Source organism: Calonectris borealis, chromosome 16 (assembly GCF_964195595.1).
Source record: "Calonectris borealis chromosome 16, bCalBor7.hap1.2, whole genome shotgun sequence".
NCBI classification, from domain to species: Eukaryota; Metazoa; Chordata; class Aves; order Procellariiformes; family Procellariidae; genus Calonectris; species Calonectris borealis.
Window position 1 is genome coordinate 12,529,434 of NC_134327.1, and position 12,487 is coordinate 12,541,920.

General features: G+C 44.3%; 1 protein-coding gene across 4 annotated transcripts in view; it reads left to right on the top strand.

Moving 5' to 3' along the window:
• Nucleotides 1–12,487, top strand: part of EIF3B (eukaryotic translation initiation factor 3 subunit B) — a 396,012-nt gene that overhangs the window by 16,009 nt on the left and 367,516 nt on the right. The window contains exons 15-20 of one of the 4 annotated variants that reach the window (XR_012676123.1): nucleotides 140–265; nucleotides 761–838; nucleotides 1,310–1,418; nucleotides 1,953–2,068; nucleotides 3,083–3,941; nucleotides 4,483–5,049. Coding sequence is in view for 3 of the 4 variants with exons in the window: in XM_075165313.1 (XP_075021414.1) it covers nucleotides 140–265; nucleotides 761–838; nucleotides 1,310–1,418; nucleotides 1,953–2,056 (417 nt within the window). In the remaining variant the exon portion in view is untranslated. The other 3 variants (XM_075165313.1, XM_075165312.1, XM_075165314.1) reach the window with 3 other exon arrangements.

Sequence of the window (12,487 nt, forward strand, 5' to 3'; positions counted from 1 at the left end):
AAGGCACTAACAAAAAGAGCACCCTGTTTCCACTGACTAATGGTGCTGATTTTATAAAAAAGACCCTTAAGACATGGAGTGAGGACTACAGTGTTAAGTTACAGCTTATCTTGACTGAGGTGGTGCACTACTCTTCCAGGTGGACAATGCATATTGGTTATGGACCTTCCAAGGCCGTCTACTTCAGAAAAACAATAAAGACCGGTTCTGTCAGCTTCTCTGGAGACCACGACCAACTACCTTGCTCAGTGAGGATCAGATAAAGGTAGTGTATTCCACTGACTTTTTCTACAGACGTTGATTTAGTGTATAAGCATACTTGGTTTACTCCTTCTTCTTGAGGGCGAGGCTTGAACTGTTACAGAATTATGCAACTGCCTTTCTGAATTTGTGAAAAAACATGTTGCTGTAGGGGACTTCACTTCTGGGAATGACTGTAAATATTAACTGTTCTTTAAGCTCAGAATAGCAGTAGTTACCAGTTGTTCTTACGGTTAGGGTACAGTGAAAGGGTATAAAGAATAACAAAATTGAATTTAGCTGTCCAGACTTCACTAATTGCCTGTGTACAGAAGCATTTACATGATCTGTACGCCAGGAAGAACAAACAAAATCATAGTGAAGGGAAATTGCCTAGAGGAGAGATGTTTTTAAAAAAATGCATAGCCTGCTTAGGCCTACCAAAGGAGTTCTTACAGAATGTCATGGTTTTGATTGCTAGTCTGATACCCTAGTTGAAAGAAAATTCCCTGTTTTACAGCAAATTAAGAAGGACCTGAAGAAATACTCCAAGATATTTGAGCAGAAGGATCGCCTGAGCCAGTCCAAAGCTTCAAAGGCAAGACACTTTTGGAATATAATAATGTAGATGAAACTCTTGTAACCTGTCCTTAGTTATTTTGTAATGGTGATATGTAAGTTAAGTTTCTTTTACAACCAACATCTGTGTTCATTTGAATCCAGGTGGTTAGAGTTAGTTCCAATAGGTAGTTGAGACAGATGCGACTAAACTGTCAGGTTAAATAATAATGAATCTGGAGAGGCACTGGTGCATTAAGCAATGACGGTAAAATTTTGAGGTTCTTGGTGAGTTGCTGCATTAGCCAGTCTTTAAATTAAGAAAAGCTCTTTAAACTAAAAAACACCTCACCAAAATAGCTTTTTGATTACATAAGAGAAAGATCTTTTTTCTTTTGTTTAAGTCAGTAGAAAGTATGTTCATGAGAAAAAAGTTTGACTTGCTAACAAATGCATGGCATATGGATTTGATTTATTGGGGAGGTTTAACGAGCTCTTCCTGCCTCCCTAGGAGCTTGTGGAAAGGAGACGTACAATGATGGAAGAGTTCAGAAAGTACCGCAAGATGGCACAAGAGTTGTACATGGAGCAGAGGAACGAGCGTTTAGAGCTTCGAGGAGGTAAGCCACACGTAGTATTAGTAAAGACTTGCTGCTAGATAACTGCTGTTTCTTACCAAATAACTACCCTGTTCTGGGGATTCATCCACTACTTCTCTCCTTCCGTTTCCTGCCAAAGCTAGTCCCTTGTTCTCTGAAGGTTATTTATACTTTTTATCCTGAATCGTAACAGGACTTTTTTTTGGGGGGGGGGAGAGAGGGGGGGAAAGCTCAAATATTGCTGGCTGCCAGCTTGGTATCTGTGTTTTACCTCACCTCTTTATGCTTCAAGGCAAGCATTGGCTTGACCTTGGGATAAGACTCTGAAGAGATTTGGGTGTTGCATTTAACCGGAAAATCCATAAAAGCCCTGTGGGGGGAGACAGTAATGCCTTGGTTGTCATTTAGTGAATTTAGCATGTACTTGTTATGATTTAAAGCACCAAACACCTCTTATTTCACTGCTGTTTTAAGGACTGTTTCTGCCAAGAACATCAAATCTTTCCATTGCTGCCTTGTTTGATGCATTCAGTGTTAATGTTTTCTACATTCCAGGGGTAGACACAGATGAGCTGGACAGCAATGTCGATGACTGGGAGGAGGAGACTGTTGAATTTTTTATCAATGAAGAAATTATTACCCTTGCAGAACCAGAGTAGTTAATAACTGTGGTAAGATAGCATACCTCTCAGTAGAGAGAAACTTTTTCTGTCAGCTATTGCTATAGATTCAATAATTTGCTTGACAAAGCTGTTTGTTGCTTGAGTGAATGTGGTGTTCTCTGAGTTGGTTTATGTTTTCTCTGTGGCTAGAGGGGACAAAAGCTTTTTTTAAAAGTAATTGCAGACGGTGAGATTTATGAGTTGTACTGGGCAGAATACTGTGTATATCCTGTCTTGCCAGAGTGATCAAACCCACAACAGAGTAAGGGTCAACCTCTAAACACAGTGTACTGCAGACTCCTTAAGTTCTGTCAGTAGGAGGAATTTTGTGAATTCATATTACATAGTTATATGTTAAAAATAGAGGCTACTTTCAGCCCCTGTTGTAGGAAATGTCAAGCTCCCTAAGGAGACGTTTCCTAAGGACATTGTTATATTGAGGAGAGAAAAGATATTTTGATAGTGAAGGTGCTCACAGAGGACTTAAAACCTGGAATGGGTTCCTGTTCTGTCATGTTTAGGACTTCACGTAAGGAAGAGGAAGGGGAGACTGGAAGCATGCCTTTTGCAGCTGTAAGTCACCCTACAGCTCTTTAGCCTCCATATATCTAAGGAGTTCAAGTTCTGCGAGTCCTGGGGGAACTGGTGGATGAAGTTGCTAAACCACTGTCCATCATATTTGAGAAGTCGTGGCAGTCTGGTGAAGTTCCCACTGACTGGAAAAGGGGAAGCATCATCCCCATTGTTAAAAAGGGAGAAAAGGAAGACCTGGGGAGCTACAGGCCAGTCAGTCTCACCTCTGTGCCCAGCAAGATCATGGAGCAGATCCTCCTGGAAACTATGCTAAGGCACATGGAAAATGAGGAGGTCATTGGTGACAGCCAACATGGCTTCACTAAGGGTAAATTGTGCCTGACAAATTTGGTGGCCTTCTACGACGGGGTTACAGCATTGGTGGATAAGGGAAGAGCAACTGACATCATGTATCTGGACTTGTGCAAAGCATTTGACACCGTCCCACAGGACATCCTTGTCTCCAAATTGGAGAGACATGGATTTGATGGATGGACCACTCGGTGGATAAGGAATTGGCTGGATGGACGCACTCAAAGAGTTGCAGTCAACGGCTCGATGTCCAAGTGGACACCAGTGACGAGTGGCGTTCCTCAGGGGTTGGTATTGGGACCGGCGCTGTTTAACATCTTTGTCGGCGACATGGACAGTGGGATTGAGCGCACCCTCAGCAAGTTTGCAGGCAACACCAACCTGTGTGGCGCGGTCAACACGCTGGAGGGAAGGGATGCCATCCAGAGGGACCTTAACAGGCTTGAGAGGTGGGCCTGTGCGAACCTCAAGAAGATCAACAAGGCCAAGTGCAAGGTCCTGCACATGGGTCGGGGCAATCCCAAGCACAAATACAGGCTGGGTGGAGAATGGATTGAGAGCAGCCCGGAGGAGAAGGACTTGGGAGTGTTGGTTGATGAGAAGCCCAACATGACCTGGCAATGTGCGCTTGCAGCCCAGAAAGCCAGCTGAATCCTGGGCTGCGTCAAAAGAAGTGTGACCAGCAGGTCAAGGGAGGTGATTCTCCCTCTCTCCTCTGCTCTCGTGAGACCCCACCTGGAGTACTGCGTTCAGCTCTGGGGCCCCCAGCATAAGAAGGACATGGACCTGTTGGAGCGAGTCCAGAGGAGGGCCACAAAGATGATCAGAGCGCTGCAGCGTCTCTTCTATGAAGACAGGCTGAGAGAGTTGGGGTTGTTCAGCCTGGAGAAGAGAAGGCACTGGGAAGACCTTATAGCAGCCTGCCAGTACCTGAAGGGGGCCTGCAAGAAAGCTGGAGAGGGACTTTTTACAAGGACATGTAGCAATAGGACAAGGGGTAATGGCTTTAAACTGAAAGAGGGTAGATTTAGGTTAGATATAAGGAAGAAGTTCTTCACTATGAGGGTGGTGAGGCACTGGAACAGGTTGCCTAGAGAAGTTGTGGATGCCCCATCTCTGGAAGTGTTCAAGGCCAGGTTGGATGGGGCTTTGAGCAACCTCGTCTAGTGGAAAGTGTCCGTGCCCATGGCAGGGGGATTGGAACTAGATGATATTTAAGGTCCTTTCCAACCCAAACCATTCTATGATTCTACGAAAATATGAGCAGTATACCTCTTGGACCTGTAGAAAAATTAATAGCCTTGATACCTTTGAATATATTTGGACCTGGCTTACCTGTGTCCCATACGTGGGAGATCCTTTTATGGAAGGAAGGGAGAGAGAAGCTGCTTAGTGTATGGATTTAAACAAACATCAGTTTAAGAACAGGCGAAAGACACGCTTATGTAGCCTTTCACCAGCTAGCATCTGTGGTGAGGTTGAGCTGTTTGTATAAAAGCACAGTAACTAACTCACTTCTTTTTTTTCCTTTTTTGCAGCACCACCATATCTTGTGCTGAAAAGAAGTTCGTTCATTTTCAGAAAACCTACATCAACTTTGGAATTTTTAATCCATATTCTTACACTCTGGAAGGGTGGATGCACCAGTTTTTCTCCATTCTGACACATCGTAGTGCCTTTAAGTCTTGCTGCCTGCTGCAGTGAGATACTGGAAAGGCGCTGCTTTTAAATTTTTATTCTCTTCTTTTTAGGGTTTGTTTTTTTTTTTTCCTTTTCAATTCCACTACTACCAGTATTTACTTCCTGACGCCCGTGCAGTACTTACCAACTGGCACTTTTTGACTATTGCCAGTGAGGTGAGATTCATCAATCTCTGTCTTACACTCACGCACGATGTTTCTGTTTCAGGACTCTTTCTGTGTCCCGAGTGCATGGACAGGTGTTCATTTTGTTTGGGGAAAAGTCAACAGAACCATTTTTCGTATGATGTGTTTTAGTGTGCTGAAGCAGCACTACAGTGGGCTATATCCTCCTCCTTTCAGATTGTGAAAGGATGTCTCCCTCAAAGAGCTGAATATGGAAATAAAAGCAGACCTATACTAAAACCAGGCTGGCTACGCGTTGTTTGTAGGGAATCTTTCCCTGAATGATGAAAGTCAAACATACCCACAGTAATAAGAGTGTGTTTGCTATATTGACTGTATGGTTCCTTTTGGATTTTTTTAATCTCAGTTCGTCATGGCTCTTCTGGTTTTGTGTTGTGGTTTGTTTTTTACCATGATGGTATGGCTCATTAATCTGACAAGTTGACCTGTTCACTGTAGTGGAGTGACTAGAAAATGAGTGGATTTCTTAAACCATTTGCAAACGGATACTAGCCTCAGGAATTAACTGGATTAGTCCAAGTCTTATTAATGAACATAGCAAACTTTCAGAGAAGTGCTCTATATAAACATGCCTTATGCTCCCTGTTACAGTACCTAGTTTCATTTCTAAAGCCCTCTGTGCTCAGAGGGGAAAAGTGTACTTAAAGCTGGTGGAGCAATTTCTCTGTATTTGTATTTATGGGTAGAAATTATTTTCTGGATATTGTCAGAGCAGTGAGAGAGATTGGCCTGTTTCTTCCCCTTTGAGGGGCAGAGGAGAATGAGGAATGGTCCTGTCTCCTCTCCTGGACTGGCCAGTGAAATTGCTAATGTGAGCCCTCTTGACTGGCTCTTTCTAAACCTCGAGCTCACTTGCACAGCAGTGTCTGACAGATCTGAAGTGGAAAGCAGAAAGTACCCTTTGGGCAAAGGGTAGCCCCTCTCAGCTGGAGGCACCAGGGGACAGTAGTATGTTTAGCACTTACTTTTCTTTGTCCTTAGGTGAACTTGTTGTGGTAGCAAATGCACAAACCTCTCAATTAACTCCCATGTTCTCTTCACCAGGAAATAATTGTTCCATAATGATGGTATTGACTTAGTTTAATTAGTTCACTCTTAAACCTGTGGGTGTTTTTTTTCCAGAAGTCTGTCATTTTCCAGTTTTCTGCATTTGTTCATTCATAATCCATATGTACAGATACATAGGTGATTGAAGTTTTGTCCACAATATTTACCAAGCTCATCTCTCAACTGGACTGGAAAAAAGTATTTATCTTCCAGCAAAACAGTGCAGAAGAACTTCTAGCACATCAAAGTTTTCCAGTAATGGCTTGAACTTCTATAGCAGGAATCATTTTCATTACCCTGTAGTTGTGAAAAGCCAACTTCTCAACCATTTTCTAAGTTACGAATTGAGTTGAAAGGTTTTTCTTCCTGTCTCTATGCAGTGAAGTTTTAATAGGCTACTGTGTTTTATTCCTGGCCATTTGCAAAGTAAAGAAATGTAATGCCAATGTTAAATGAATTGAGTTCTCTTCTCTGAAGTATGGTCATGAGAGGGGGAGGGGGGGAACCAACAACAACAAATAAAAAAACCCACCACCCAAAACTTGATGCTCCTGTAGGAGCTTTGGAAGCTGGCAAATGTCCTGACCAGCAGTTAAGGCCTCTTCTCATCTGTTAGCTGGCATTTCTGACACTGCTCCTTTCAGTTACTGTCTTTTCTGTAGTGTTTCTTACTTCAAATGCTTTTCGCAAATTATGTGCTACTGAAATTGCTTTATGGGTATGTATTTGGTAAACTAGTCTATTTGGCATATCTTGGAATAACAGGAGGAGTTGTAGTAGGGAGGAATCTATGTTGGTTTGTAGCTTCGAGTACTCCATGCCACGGGTTTTCAGCCTGTGGCCCTTACAGGGGCTTCTGAAGGATGGTCAAAACAGAAGCAGGTTTGTAGGTACTGTATAGAGATATGTATGGGTGGGGAAAAAGGCTTCCAACAGCAGCTGTACCTCCACTGAATGCCTTCAAGGGTCCAGAATTTGGGCGGGGGGGAGGGAGGGAAACAAACCTTAAGCATTAAGTAGGATAGTATCTCTCACTGTGTGTGTTAAAGTACTGTCTTAAGTATTTTTAATGATTGTTCTTAAATAGCAAGATTAACTGGAACAATTCATGTGATCCTGGGCTAGTCTTCACTTTCAGAGTCTTTATTTTGAATTTGTAATAAATAAACATTCTCATGACCTTTTAACCATCTACAGTCCTTAATGCAAACTTCATAGAGCAAGTTTTGTTCACTTGCTATACTAAGTTTTAACTTCTTGAATTCTAATATTTTTTAATAAAGCCTTACTGTAACTTTTATGAGCTTTGACTTGTTTACTGTCAATAAATAATGAAGACAAAAGGTGATCTTGTTGTGGTTTTTTTAATAGGTTGTTGTAATGAATGGACTGACACTAAAAATGCTGAAGATTTGCCTTTCTGAACGTAGGAGTCATGAAATGCCACTGTGTATGAACTGACAATACAATGGAAGTTTGCAAACTGTTTCCTGACTGTCTCAATGGCTGCTGTCAGTTTTTGTGCAAGACTGGAGGGGCCAGGGTGTTTCTTGCTTCTTGCTTAGCTTCTGGTGGAGCTGTGGGCCCCTGTACCTGGTTGTGCTGCATGTTTGATCCTAGGGGAAGGAGCAATCTGGCATCCTAGAGGGTAGAAAATGAAGGCCTGCTCACCAAGGGTGTGTGCAGATGGATTTGCATGTGAAGAACTGATTTGGGCTTGCAGGTGTGTCTTTCTGCTTATCCTGACCCCCTTCACCGTGTCCGGTGCAAGGTGCGGTGGTGGCACGCTGCTTCCTGCAGCCTGGAGGGGCAGGGAGCTGCTGCAGCCCCTTGCTGCCCTGGGGCTCAGTGTTGCCTCTCCTCCTGCCGTCCCTGCAGTCACCTCCCACCGCGGGGAGCGCAGGTGTTGCCTCCCTCTTCCTTCCCCGGGGTGACTCCTGCTGCTGCTGCCTCTGAACCGTTCAGTCTCCTGCCTGTGAGGTCTCCTGAAGGACTCCAACCCGATGGGCACCTCCCTGGGCAAATCACTCAGCCCTGAGCTGGCATCATCTCGCAGCTCGGCCGTGAAGGAGCAGCAGCTTACGGTGAGTCCACTTGCTTAGGGGAGGACACGGGATGGGGAGGAGCAGCTGGGTTGTACCCAGCCCCGGCATCCTTCCTATCATGTTTGCCAGCTGTCTTCTGGTGTTCGTGGCCTCTGTGGCCCAGCCGGAAGAAAAAACCCAGACTTGCTCTCTCTGTGTAAAGCTCTGTGTGACTGAAAGCAAAAGCTGGATATAAGTATCCTGCAGAGGAGAAAAATGTAGAGCAGGGGAGGTGAGGCTGGGTAACCTGGCAGGTGGTGGTGGTTAGTCCTCCTTCAACAGTGATTTTCAGCGTGCCCATTTCTTTGGGATCTGTTTGAGTGACAGATTCATAATAAGCAGCTAAAAGCAGCTGGGATTATAGTCCTGTCCGAGTCAGCACCATTGCTCCAGGACCTCAGCATCTCTCTGTGTTGATCAGAGTAAGAGGAGTGCTTTGCAAATGTAATCCTTTCCCAAGTTTCAACCTTCAACCCTGTGGCGCTCTTAAACTGAAGCATTGCCCTTGCATTGTGCTGAAACACGACTGAGGCAGACACAGAAACCTCTGCTCAAAGTGGAATCGCTTAAAACAAAGTCAATAATATCTAGAATACCGTGCATTCCTCTCTAATGCAAGAAAAAGCCTTAGCACTTGGTGTGACCCGTCTCCACATGCTGCTTATTTGGGTTTGTTTTCTTGCCCTCAGTGGCTAGGGCTCCCAAATCCAGGGATAACCAGACTATTCTGGAGGTTAAGGCTGTCCAAGAGAGACTTGCACTATCCCCTATTGCTCCTGCAGGACTTGGGATTATGGTGTGCGAGATAATATTTTCAAATGCTTCTAAGATGAGCTCAGCCCATGGGAATGAGATGCTAGTAACACTATCACTCAGACGTGTTTAGGGAGATGATGAAGCTAAGTTAATTGTTGCATTCTTGTCAATATTAAAAGCTATCCAAAGCCAAGGAGCTCACCTTGTACACAGTGAAGAAATGTTCCTTTGCTGTTGCTGGAACTACTCAAAAATATCTACTATAGTGCTCGAGACTGGAAGCTGTTCTGAAACCCTCATTAAATTGACAGGTAGCTTGACTTGTTATTGTGGAAAAAATCTGGTTCCTATAGAAACTAGTTGCTTGTGACTGGTGGGGCCATAGAACAATTCTGTTTCAATAATTGCACACCCTCCTGATGAGGCATCATTTATGTGCATTGTGCAGTGTTTTATCACAGCTCTCCTGGCAGGAGCTGCTAAGGGGATCCTGCTGTATTTTATGAAAGGAAAACAGCTGTGGAAAGGTGAAAATAGAATTTTTCAAATCTCTGTTATTAGCTGAGACGCCAAGGGCAGCTTTTAGGTGGGATTTCCAACTAGTCTTCTCTGGAGACCCTCCAGCGGGCACACAGATTTGGGATCTGGGACTGTGCAACTCGCCCACAGCTGTAGTGAGTCAGGGCCAGAGCAGGACCCCAGCTTCAGGGGGTCCCGCTAATCCCACAACTGATCCATGACACCACACTTTCTCTATTGCTTCACCTACAGATTAAACGGGCTGAAACGTACGTGCTCTTGTACATTATTAATACTGACAAGTACAGCCTGTGTGTTTTAAATCGTTGAGTCAAATTATTGTCTGTTTCAAAATAGAGTACCGTGTTTCTGTCTGATTGAGCTGTGGCACAAGGCACTGGCAGTTACTTGCTACTTTATAATCATTCCAGTCCTGCGATGAATTCCAGCTTCCAAGGAATCCCACGGGACCTGCACAGATCAGGGCCAACTTGCTCTGATCTGGCTGAACAGGCTCATAATGATTGCTACCTGGGATTAAACTAAATGGGTACTTAGTGAAATGCAATTCCCTTTCTTTGTCACAGATAACTTTAATCAGTGTTTTGGGAACACCAGGGGAATCTGTAAGCATGCTCAGCTCTGTGGCTGTTGGTACCACGGTCCCAGATCTCCGAAGGCTCCCGCTGGCAGCGGCAATGATACGGCTGAGTTCGTTCTGCCGCCTTCTCTGTCAATCAGTTGGAGTCTTGCTGTGTTAGAGACAGAAACGGGGGAAGAAGGAGGAAGGATTTGTCAAGGTAAAAGTGCAAATCATGGGAGAAGGAACTGGTTTATAAACTTCCTTAAACTCTCCAGGCCCTAAGCTTAAGGTTTTAAGATTGATCAGCGGAAGAGATGCAGCGAGAAGCTGTAGATGTGGCTGGTGCTTGCACAGAGGTGAGCCCTGTTGCAGGTAGGTCTGGGTGGTCTCAGCACACATAAGCCACGTGTGTCTGCAGGTGGCCCTTCGCATCCGTCCCATCAACGAAGCAGAAGGGGAGGAGGGAGCTGCCCTCATTGCCCGCAGAGTGGGTGAGCTGGGGGGGAATCGTGCCTGGGCTGCAGGAGACCCCCCACGATGGGGACCGGGGAGTCTGCCGGGTACCCCGCGGACCACCGTGAGACTCTGGCTCTTCTGGTTCACGTGCAAACACTTGCTTTCAAATCCTGCAAAACTCCTGGCCTTGCTGTGACACAGCAGGGATGCAGCTTCCCGTGCCAATGGCACTTCTTTTCCCCAGTTCTGCATCTTTCACCTCTTGCTCCTCTTTTTAAGAGGCAGGGATTGCAGGAGGTCCCCACTTACCTTTTCTACATCGCTACATCTAGTTACATATTTTTATCATGCCCTTGTTTTTCACCTTCTTTTCCAATGTAAATCCCATTATTTTCTATCGTGCTTCAGCTGATCTTTCTCTGAACCCTTTCTGAATGCACGCGAATTCTGTAATATATCTTGTCTCTTGTCTCCACGCAATACTCACATGACAGTAGCCCTCAGAAGCAAAGCGAGCATGAATTTCTCTTTCCTCCTTAGGGATTGTCTTAAAAATGCAGTTTTTGTTTAGCACCATACTGGTCAAACATTCTTTTTTTTTTTTTCTTTTCTTTTTAAAGCAGCCATTAGCCTCGCAAGGATATCGGCTTTATTTTTATACAGCTTATTCAGACTTGCATCATCTGCCCCGAGATCTATTTTCTCTAATGGAAATCTGGGAAGGAAATGTGCATTACATTAGTCTGAGTAACTTCTATCTATGAGGATGAGTTTCTTTTAATAATGCAAATAACTGTAATTATGAAAGCAAATTAATTGACTGGGCAGTTGAAGTACTTAGATTTCTTGGTGTATTTTGATTTACATCATGTTTCCTGCTATTTTTACTCCCAGCCTAACTCATTTAGAGCTGCTTCTGTTTGCTTATTTACCCTAACTCAAAATTGACTCTGTTAGTGTCTTGTTATGTTTTAATGCTTCCGTGCAATAGCGGAAGACTTATGCTTTTAGAATACTGCTAGTTAGGCAAGGTGTTAGCCCCAGATTGGAAGAGAAGGACTCTTCTGGCTGCGTGGCTACACTGCAAGCAAAATTTGGATGTTACAAGGACTCAGTAAAAGGGGCCTGAAAGCGTTACAGACAATTTCTAAAGGCAACATGCTGACCGCATTCTCCAGGCTCTGCTCTTGGCTGTCACACTGGCATGTGCACATGATTACGTGTCAGCCCATCCTTTGCAGGCAACCGCCGCCTCCGAGGATAAACCAGGAGTTCCCTTTGGAGTTTGTTTTTGTGTTGCTTCAGGTTTTAAGGTCTGAGCTGGACCAGTGAAAACTAAAGAGTTAAAAAAAAAAAAGTCATTCTGGTAATTGAAAACTGGCAATTGAAAACTTGCAGATCAAAACTAGAGATCCTTGTTGGAGACTTGGAATTTAGCAGGAAATGCAAAAGAAAAAGAAAAACCAAAGTCTTGACATTTTCTGAACGCCCATGGGCACTTGTCCCAGATACTTGTCTCTCTCCCATGCCTGGCACACCAATGCAGTTATTCTGTAGGTCAAGTGGTGGTTGATCTATGCTCTAATTGCTTATCTAATGATCTGTTTACCTGAGAGGGAGTGAAAGCTGCTCTGGAGTAGGAAGCACAGGGTTCTCTGTCCCTTCCCTTGAGGCTTGAGCATCTCCTTACGAGCTGTTTCAGTGGAGGAGAAAGAATACCATTCTCCACAGTAATTATATACTGTGATCATTATGTACTAAAATAGATCCTAAGGGACTGAAAAGAGACAGAACCAGTTCTGTAACCTGCTGCAACTCCTCTCCCACCTTTGCTTTTTCCTTAATAAAAGCCAGAAATGGAATAAAGTTTCTGTCTTTGAGCAATGCAGATATTTCTGTATTTCTATCAGTTCTTCTGCAGGAAAGGCTTTGAAAGATGACTTTGGGCACTTTTGCTCCTGAGGAACTTAACTATTTTCTTTCACAGCTCCTCTGCCTGAGTCTTGGCTGAAAATTGAGGTAAGAGGTTCTGTCCCCATCCTGTTTGCATGGGGGTTGGTTGGGCGTCCTGTCCCTGCTACCACCGCTATTGCCCAACGCCAGCGACTGTTTCACTGCACAACGGCCCTTCAAAGCATTTTGCAGCAGCTATGACTTCTCCAAATTACAGAAGTTGCGACATCGGTTACAAAACAAAGCTTGTCGGCCTCCG